At 40.2% G+C, this 10,067-nt stretch overlaps 1 protein-coding gene and 1 long non-coding RNA gene across 3 annotated transcripts in view; one reads left to right on the top strand and one right to left on the bottom strand.

Moving 5' to 3' along the window:
• LOC122552709 (ALK tyrosine kinase receptor-like) overlaps positions 1-10,067 on the bottom strand; it is a 1,052,914-nt gene that overhangs the window by 94,109 nt on the left and 948,738 nt on the right. For both annotated transcript variants that reach the window (XM_043695597.1, XM_043695598.1), the window contains 5 exons: positions 7,016-7,114; positions 6,104-6,256; positions 5,601-5,699; positions 4,814-5,000; positions 2,102-2,192 (listed from right to left, as the gene is read on the bottom strand). In XM_043695597.1, coding sequence (XP_043551532.1) covers positions 2,102-2,192; positions 4,814-5,000; positions 5,601-5,699; positions 6,104-6,256; positions 7,016-7,114 — 629 coding nt within the window. The remainder of the gene's footprint in view (positions 1-2,101; positions 2,193-4,813; positions 5,001-5,600; positions 5,700-6,103; positions 6,257-7,015; positions 7,115-10,067) is intronic.
• LOC122552712 overlaps positions 7,733-10,067 on the top strand; it is a 31,765-nt gene continuing 29,430 nt past the window's right edge. Inside the window, exon 1 of the long non-coding RNA XR_006312457.1 lies at positions 7,733-8,148. This is a non-coding gene — a long non-coding RNA (uncharacterized LOC122552712). The remainder of the gene's footprint in view (positions 8,149-10,067) is intronic.

Raw genomic sequence — 10,067 nt, 5'->3', positions numbered from 1 at the left:
GGGAGTCCAGAACTAGAGGGCATAGGTTTAGGGTGAGAGGGGAAAGATATAAAAGAGACCTAAGGGGCAACCTTTTCACGCAGAGGGTGGTACGTTATGGAATGAGCTGCCAGAGGATGTGGTGGAGGCTAGTACAATTGCAACATTTAAGAGGCATTTGGATGGGTATATGAATAGGAAGGGTTTGGAGGGATATGGGCCGTGTGCTGGCAGGTGGGACTAGATTAGGTTGGGATATCTGGTCGGCATGGACGGGTTGGACCAAAGGGTCTGTTTCCTTGCTGTACATCTCTATGACTCTATGACTCTATAACTCCACACAGGCTGGTATCCTGTCACCAAGTCACCTTTTGTTTATACATGGAGAGTCCTTGACACTGATTTAGGTCGCTCAGAGCCACCTGTCAGAATGAACAGGATGTCTGAGTAACAGCTCCAATCAGGGAACTCACATTCTATGAAGTTCACCAGGCTGATCTATTACAATCACTACAGGATCACATGTTAATTACAGACGAGGAAAACCATTCCGCTTAATTCATCCATCCAGAGACTTCCAAACATCCCCTGTGGTTGCACCATACTTTTCCTTAAATGATCATTTGCATTGAATAATTAATCAGTTTTGTTTATAAAAGATGGACTTCTCTTGTTGAGAATACCACCTCCCCCTGTAATTTGTAGACTGTGTAAACACCATTTCTGTAGTTAAGAACTGATGTTTTTATGGGTAATTGTTTATTTAGCTGATAAATTAAAACAGTCACTGCTTTTGGAAAATGGTACACTTATCGAGTGAAGATTTGAGTTGATAATCATGAAGATGTCAGTGGTAGTGAAATAGAATATCTTTACTGTTTCGGGAACTCCACGTCAAGCATTAAGTAGTCTGATTAGATGCAGACTGAAGCTCCCTTTCCTCTGTCTGCAACAATGTATCTCTTTGTCAACCTCATCATACTCTCCTTTCCCGCTGGACTTTCCTATTGGTCTCTACTGGATTCAATCCTAGTTTCCTACAGTGAAGGAATTGCACAATAACTCATGCAATCACATTATAAGGAGAGAGAAATCATGTCCAACTGTTAAACATTTCTGTGAGGAAGCTACATGTGTTGTTGAGTATACAAGAGAAAGCTGAAGTCATCAACATTGGCTGATGCCATAATGTAATATGAACAGAAGTCATCACATGAAATTGTACAATTGTACCATCTGACTCCTCAAGATTAATTTTCGAAAACATTTCCCACAGTGTTTGACTTGTCATTTTCCCCGAAAGGGAATGGAATGGTAGACAGAATCAGAATAAGCTGACTTCCTATTGCCTTCTCAAGCAGCTTCGTATTTTTAAAGTGTCCTTTGACAAGGAGAGGGGTTGGGCAAATTCCTTGTGCTTGTGTGTATGGAGGGACAGGAATTAGAAAAGTCATGTAATCTCACAGGCACAAATGAGATGATGCATTGCAACAAAAGCTAAGGACTGGAATAAAGCAGGAAACATGATGACTGGGCTCATGTAATCATGTGAGAGGCCGTGTGTCAGTCTCTCAGTGGTGGGAAAATCTGCCCTGATTAAATGGCCCTCAGCAAAGGTCCCACATTATCAAACTCTTTGTGATTTTGTGAGGGAACCAGCCAGCATCAGGTAGGAGGGGCGTGCAACTGAAATCCACCTCCTTGCTTTGGCCTCCTACATACATGGTAACCACAAATTTCACTCTGACATCCCAATCTTGCCCTCGCTCACCTCTGCTTCTGGGCCTTACCATCAGCTGCTCGTGCTCCCACTCGTATTGGCAGCCCCATCAACCAGGGCCTCAATAGTGGGAAGACCTGGGCCGTGTCCATCTTAGTGCTTGATGGGCACTTGATGCTGTTGGGTCTCCTCCATAGGGGTGGGGTTTCCTGCTAGCCCTCAGTTGAGGAGACCCCTTTGCTCAGCAGTGCTTTGGAGGCAAAAATGTTGGGACCGAATTTCTCCAAAGTTTCAGTGATACTTATCAAGAAAAAAAGCTGCAATACATGAAGAATATAGCTCAACACCACTTGAAAATTAACATGTGATTAAAGACACCAATGGAAATCACAGTGTTCTCACCTTCACAGCAACTTGCAAAGGGCTAGGTTCACCTGGAACACCGGTCACTTGACCTTCATATACCTCGCCAAATGCTCCATGTCCCAGGCCCCTGTCAGAGAAATCATTCTGTCAACACCAACCATTTTCAACTAATACAGCATCTCCAAGCTCTAAAAGAATCAATTATTGCAATCCCTCTTGTACACTCACTTCTATTATAATAAGGCAATCATCATTGAGTAAATGTTGTGATTTGTGAACATAAGAATGAATCAGGTTTTAAACTATTTAAATAAAGAAAGGTCTTTCTAATTTTAAAGCATATTGTGCCAAAAAGTCACAAATCGTAAAGGGAAAAGAATGTGTCCTTTTGAATGAAAGTGCTTGACAGGTTTAATTACACATGCATCAGCACAGGGGTATTTATAGTCGACTACCCTGAATTCAATCATTTAATTTAAACAATGTGATCATTCAATTTTTACCAGTAAGTTTTTGATTTGCTATTATTTTACATGTTTAGTTCATATTCTTGGGTATTTCAGGCTGTTTAAACTTAAGAAATTATTGAATTATTCAGAGTGGATTGCACATGCCTCTGCATTTAACATCAGATTATCCAAGCAGGAGCTTGCAAATATTCACATTAACTCAGGAACCTGCCCTGCAGATATTTACAAATATTCACTTATGACTAAAGTTGACAAATAATCAGAATTTATTGATAGTATAAGAAATAAAAGCTTTTCACAAAGTAATTCTTCTCATCACAGTGCTCAGTTTTCTCTTTATATTCTTTTCAACTTGGTATTTTTCTGCTGTTTCAGCCCCCCCTGGTCAGGGCATTGTGTGCTTACTTACTTGGGCATGTGTCAGTTAAATAGTGACATTGTTATTGTCCCAGAGGTGAATTTCTCTAACATAAGCTATTGTCCTCCATTTCCTATAGAGTGTCACTCTTGATTACCAGAATAAGAAGAAAACTTTGGAAATTAGGGGATCCAAACTGAATGAGCATACAGTTTTCCTGTTGAGATTCATTTCTCTAAAGCCAATATTATACATATTATAATCAAATAATTAGGTAGCCTAAACCTAATATGATAGTCACAAAGTAAAAATTTAACCAATTACAGCTAACAATAATGGATTCTTTTGAAGTATATACACCTAGGATTGTGCAACACATAAACACATTGGTCTACCTATCATACATTGAATCCCTGTAGTGTGGGGGCAGGCCAGTCAGCCCATCAACATCCCTTCCAGACCCACCTCCCTGCCTTATCCCTATAACCCATGGCCAATCCAATTAGCCTGCACATCCCTGAACAGTGTAGGCAATTTCCCATGGCCAATCCACCTAACCTGCCCATCTTTGGACTTTGGGAGGCAAATGGAGAATCCAGGGGAAACCCACACAGACACCTGAGCCATGGAATCAAACCCAGGTCTCTGGCATTGTGAGGCAACACCGCTAACCACAGAGCCACCATGCTGCCTGCAGCAGTGAGCTTTCTGAAAAGGGAAGCCATCTTGGCTCATCACTGTGCCTTTCACCCATGTCGATGCAATTTCTTTTTCATGTTACAAATATTTATTGGTTTTGTTTTAAAGGTGCTACAGATTCTATTTCCACATTGTGTCTGGTAACGCAATCCATGACCTAATAATCAAATGAGGTTAAAAATACATTTTCTTTCTTTTTTTTCTGTTCTTTTGAATATTTTGCAAATGTTATGCCCTTCAACTACTGACCTATTGGTGTTTAGAACTGAGTACAGTATTAAAAAATGAGGACCTACCTTTAATTTCCACTCCCCTCAATGTCTGCACTACATTGACCAGGAAATTAAGGTGTAGTTAATTTGGGATTTGAAATTGTTACAATGACATAGAGAGGAAGGCTTGTAGCTCTTTTTGTATTGGATCTTGGACTTCATTGATCAAGAGAACTGCAAAGATTAACCAATCTGAGGCAGGATTTTTCAGATGATGGATATGTTCGGTCCCCTCAAAAATCATTTAACATCCCCATGTGAAAATGAAGTCCAACATCCAAGAGTTCATTGACCGAGGAATGCCAACAGGAGCAGGGAGCACTCCTGGGATTACATTGCATTCCCTGACACAGAAGAGTCTGGAACTGGGTTACAGATAAGTTGGGGACCACAGATGAGTGGGTGTGGGACAAGAGATGAAGTGTATTCTGACCAGAGCCAGGAGAGGAGGCCCTGGGGAAGCGAGAGTGTTGTTACACAAGTCAGGAGTGTCTGGAGTGAAGCAGTAATTGGCAGGGGCTGGGGATATATGATCAGAAAAGGAGGCCTCTGAAGGAGGCACAAATCACAGGCCAGAAAATGGCAGCCAAGCCAGTGATGGGGGATCAGAAACAGGAAACATCTTACAGACTTCCCTGCCTGAGAAACCATTCAGAGATGCAAGTGAAATTCTGCCTTTGATGAATCACTGGGATAACTATAAGGGTCAAAGCAGATCTCAGCTATATTAGGATGAGACACAAATGGCCAGCAATACTGCTCCTCCCAGCTTCACGTTTAGCGTATTTTAAAAACAGAAGCAAAATATTGTGGACGCTGAAAATCTGAAATGAAAACAGAAAACGCGAGAAATATTCAATAGTTCAGGCAGTGAAACTGAGCAACTTTGAAAATATTAAGTAAAAATAATGTAACCCACATTCAAGGCTTTAGCTTTTCTCTGACTCACCGTATGAGGACAATGTTTTTGCGGGAAACTTCTTTGAGATCACTGATGGAAGTAGTTTTTCCAGCAAAGCAGTAGTTGGGATTGTAGTCGGTCATGATGGTTGAAGTTCGCAGCTTGCTGAGCTTGTAATCAGGACTTTGTAGTTCCATCTGCATGGCTTGCAGTTCTTGGTGTTTGAGGCGATATACTACAATAAACAGCATTTAGTGTAATTATCTATGATACTCTAGTTACCATACTTAAAGAAGAATGCATCAACTCATAATAAGGCAAGGTTTTAAATGAAGTAAAAATTCAAAAGTGCTGAAAAAAACTCAATTTTAGCTGCTATCTAAAATACAGTTAACATTTTATACATTGTATACCATTCCTCTGCCATCAGATCTGAAACTTTCGCTAGATTCTCATGTGGGTAAATGGGATCTTGACTGCAAGCTAGAACCACAGTATTTTCTTTTTGCTGATCTCCCTTGCCTCTTTCTTCCTGCTTCCTTGAGTAGGTCTCTGCTAGCATTTAAAGGCAACCTTAAAGGGCAGCTGTAATTCAGCTACAAACAGCAGGAAACATTGAAAAGTGGCAAGTGCTTGCAAGAGATCGAAAGCACCAGCTTGTCAGTAGAGGAGGAGACACAGAGCTTTCTCGGAACAACTCTGCCATTCACCGGATTCCGAGGCGATTTCACAAGCCTAGGTAGCTCTTAATGAAACATGGATAGAAAGGATTTAACTTGGTAGATGAGAAAAAGGGGTCCTTTCATATTTCAACACAAACCATGTTCCAACTCACCAATCATGATTCCTGAGAAGGCGAGAAGCAAGGCAGCTACCACAACCGACAACACGACCGAAAGCACAAGGGAGAGTGGCAGGTGGCCCTCGGGGGGTACTAGCAAAGAAGAAAGATGATAAGAAAACTCCTCGGAAAGCAATAAATTATTTCATTCAATGCTTGTCTTCCATGTTTTCATCCTAGCCCTATTTAATGAATCTGTACGCAAGTGCTTAGTGCTATTCGTTGCAGAGTTCTTCACAACTCTGAGTCATTCTTAGCTGCACTCAGTCTTCAGTTCGACTGTGTGGGTTAATGCTCTGCTCAGTGTTTCACATCTAAGAAACATCAGCGTTCAGCAGCAATTTGTTTGCCACAGCAAAGAGTAACATGAGTGCCATGTATCTACTCTTCCAGAAAATAAGTTGAAGTGTTTTTAATAATGATGATGTTTAAATATATGTTATTCAGGACAAATCTGAAAAGGGATTGGAAAAAAAAATCTCAAAGCTGATACTCACAAATGCAGGTAACACTGTCAGAAGCCAATATTTTTCCTGATTCACACAAACAGATGAGTTCTTCTTTAATATGGTCAAATACACAGTCATTATGTTCACAGTGGCTGCAATTTAAATGCAGCACAATTTCAACCTCCCCGTGGCTTTCTGTCACTGTGTAGAGAGAGGAACAGACAGAAAAAAGAAACAAAGTGTGAGATAAAGATGGAGACAAAAAGACAGGGAATAGACTTGCTAACAAGGAGGCACAGAGGGGGATAGAAAGCTAAAGACTCAGGCACAAATGAAGAAACAGAACCATTAACTGATAATGGATCAGACAAATTGAGCAAAAGATAAGCAGTGAGTCCACATTGCAAACAAAAAAAACGTGAGCCTAATGACTTACTTTCTTTGAAGAAAAATACTTGATTTACACTTGGATTATTTCGTGATCTGGCTGAGATCACTTACTTATTTTCACATGCACCCAACTCCATTCCATTTTGGTTTGGCGTCTTGATGCCTCTTCAGTCATTTATCAGAAAGGTTGAATCTCATAAGGAGGAAATCTGATGGTGCAGCAGTGGTGTCTTTACCCCTTGCCAGCAGCCTTGGTTTAGACCCATGCTAGAACTTGCTGGCCATGGAAGGGGCACACAGGAATTCTTCCACCACAATCCCAAAAAAAAGTGTATGAGAGGATACTTTCAGAAAATGCACCGGGGAACATCTGATGATGAACAAGTGACTTTAGCCAAGTCTATAATTGCCAGTCAATACCAGCATTACCTGGATTCCAATATAGAATATTGAACAATGTTTAAATAATGTCCCAGTGGAAAACCTAAGCTTTTGAATCTTGCACGTAATTGATGATAAAATACTATAAAACATGTAACTGTTGCAGAACTGCCCACAGATCTCACCTACCTGCTAGTGGTGGGGTGTAGATTTCACCCAATGGACTAATATAAGAAACACCACAGCCACCATCTTTTTCAGGATGATTATTCTCAGTTGCATTCCCACCTGTGGTTAATAGGACAGGATTCAATTCACTTGATTTCCTTCCATTCATTTACAAAATTACATTGCTTTACTAATTAAATAAAATCCAAGGCTAGAATATAAAATCAAATTACAAACTTTCAGCAACATTACCTGTGTAGAACTGAAGAAGCAAGACCTTCAGCTCCTTGTATCTCTCTCATATACACACACACATGCACATACATATACATATACACACATGCACACACACACAGACACACGCAAATTAACGGCCATCAGTACATATCAAAATGCTACAGATGCTGAATGCTTTTAACAAAAAGTTCTTGAATTGAAAAGTTATCTTGGTTTCTCAACTGAGCATTTCTATGTACAGTTAAAATCATGAAGGTGTTGTATCTTTCAACATTTACATGACTTGTCATCAAATGACCGGTCAAACTGGCATTTGTCACCAGGGATGGATTAGAAGGATCCGTGGCCGTACAATGTCAGATGGCAGATACTCTTCCTCTAACTTGTGTGGAGATCATTCTGTAAAATGTTGGGTGATTGTTCCTCTTGTGAACTGCATAGAGTAAAGATAGGTCACTTGTGATATTTATAGGAACCTTTTTTTGTGGCGTGTAACAAGAAGGTCCTGGGCAATTAATATGTGTGGACATAGTGGTCTCCTTGCTCTTTTATTGGCTGAGTATATGAAAGTTTGAGATCAATGACTCCACAAATATGAAGGGAATCACAGGATATAGGTATAGAGCAGCAAAGTGAAGCTGTGGTAAAAGAAGAAACATATTTCATTGACTGGTGGGGCAAGCTTGAGGAGCATATGGTCAAATCCTGCTCCTCATTCTTATTTTGTTATATCTCTCTTGTTTTTCAGGAAATTATTTTCTATATTTCAATCATGGAACACATTAGAACCTCCAAAAGAAATTTATTGCTTGAAATTATATTCTTAAAGTTACAACAACCAACAGATGGATTATTCCTCTTGATGCAAACATACCAATCAAATGACAAGGATTTGTGAAACAATAATTTTTTTGAAGGTAAGGTTACATACAAACAATGTTAATGAAAAGGCTAAGTATGCATGTCTGACTCCTACCATCTGCTCCGGTAGACCAACTACAAGTTATAGGACTGTTATATTGCTTCCTGTCAAAGTGATAGGCACTTAATACGATGAGAGCCCATGGTGTTGGAGGTGGTATATTTACATGGTTACAGGTTTGGCTAAATAATAGAAGATGGAGAGTTGGGAAAAGGGACATTTTCAGGGTGCCAACTAGTTGACTGCCGCAGGAATAATGTTGGGACAATTATTTATAATATATATTAATGACTTGGATAAAGAAAATGAAGGTATTATCACCAAGTTTGCAGATGACACAAAAACATGTGGGGAAAGAGTGGTGAGGATGAGACAAGGAGTTACGATGGGCTATAGACAGGTTAAGTGAATGGGCAAAACCTTGGCAGATGGAATATAATGTGGGAAAATGTGATGTTTTGCACTTTGGCAGGGAGAGTGAAAGATCTGAATATTATTTAATTGGAGAATGACTGCAGGAAGCTGCAGCACAGAGGGATTTGGAAGTCCATATCCATGAATCATGAAAAGCTAAAATCCAAGTTCAGCAGGTCGTAGGGAACGAAAATGGAATGTGACCTTCATCTCAATGGAGTATATTAACCGTGATGTCTTTCTAAAATGAGACAAGGCGCTAGTCAGACCACACCTGGAATACTATAGACAGTTTAGGTCCCCTTATTTAAACAAAGATATTCTGGGATGGTCCAGGGAATGCTCACTCAGTATGATTCTGGGTAAGGAAGGATTTTCTTATGGGGAGACGTTGAGTGGGTTGGTCTTGTTCTGTTTGCTGTTTTGAAGAATAAGAAGTAACCTTATTGAAACATACAAGATTCTTAGGAGGCTGACAAGGTCAATATGGTTCCCCTTGTGGGAAAGTCTAGGACCAGAGGGAATAATCTTGGAGCTTGGGGGGTCTCTCATTTAAAACAGTGAAGAGAAGGATCTTCTTCTGTCTCAAGGTGGTGAATCTATGGAATTCTTTACCGCAGAGGGCTGTCAAGGCTGCGTTGCTAGGTATATTAGTACATCCCAAAATACTTAAAAACCAATCAAGTTAATCGCTTGAATTATCATCAAGACTCTTAACTACTTTTGACTGACCTCCAGCACAGCTTCCCCCACTCCACTCTCAACAGCTTGATATTTCATCTGGAAAATGTGACACAGTGAAGGTACAGATTGGCAAGAACATGGATTGAGAACAAAATTTTCCCTCCAAGTGCACAAATACCAGTGTACCCATTTGCTACTGGGTGCATATTACTTGCTCGTAAAAGCAGGTAATTCAGCAAAAGCATCCTGTTTTTATTCAGTGAAAACTTGAATGATTGATGTCCTCATAGAAAACACACATTCCAATATAGAACATAGAAAAGTACAGCACAGAATAGGCCCTTTGGACCAAAATGAGGTTTAATCCTAATTAAAATGAGGAGATTGCAGAGCCATTGGCCTTGATTTTTATGTCCTCTTTGTCTACAGGAGTAGTGCCAGAAGACTGGAGGATAGCAAATGTGGTTCCCTTGTTCAAAAAGGGGAGTAGGGATAACCCTAGTAACTATAGGCCGGTGAGTCTCACTTCTGTTGTGGGCAAAGTCTTAGAGAGAATTGTAAGGGATAGGATTTATGAACATCTGGATAGGAATAATGTGATCAAGGATAGTCAGCATGGTTTTGTGAAGGGCAAGTCGTGCCTCACAAACCTGATTGAATTCTTTGAAAAGGTGACGAAGGAGGTTGATGAGGGGAAAGCGGTAGATGTGGTATATATGGATTTTAGTAAGGCGTTTGACAAGGTTCCCCATGGTAGGCTACTGCAGAAAATACGGAGATATGGCATTGAGGATGAGTTGGAGGTTTGGATTAGGA

Source organism: Chiloscyllium plagiosum, chromosome 9, assembly GCF_004010195.1.
Source record: "Chiloscyllium plagiosum isolate BGI_BamShark_2017 chromosome 9, ASM401019v2, whole genome shotgun sequence".
NCBI classification, from domain to species: domain Eukaryota; kingdom Metazoa; phylum Chordata; class Chondrichthyes; order Orectolobiformes; family Hemiscylliidae; genus Chiloscyllium; species Chiloscyllium plagiosum.
The sequence above is the reverse complement of the archived record's forward strand: the minus strand, read 5'-3'. Positions and strand labels throughout refer to the sequence as shown.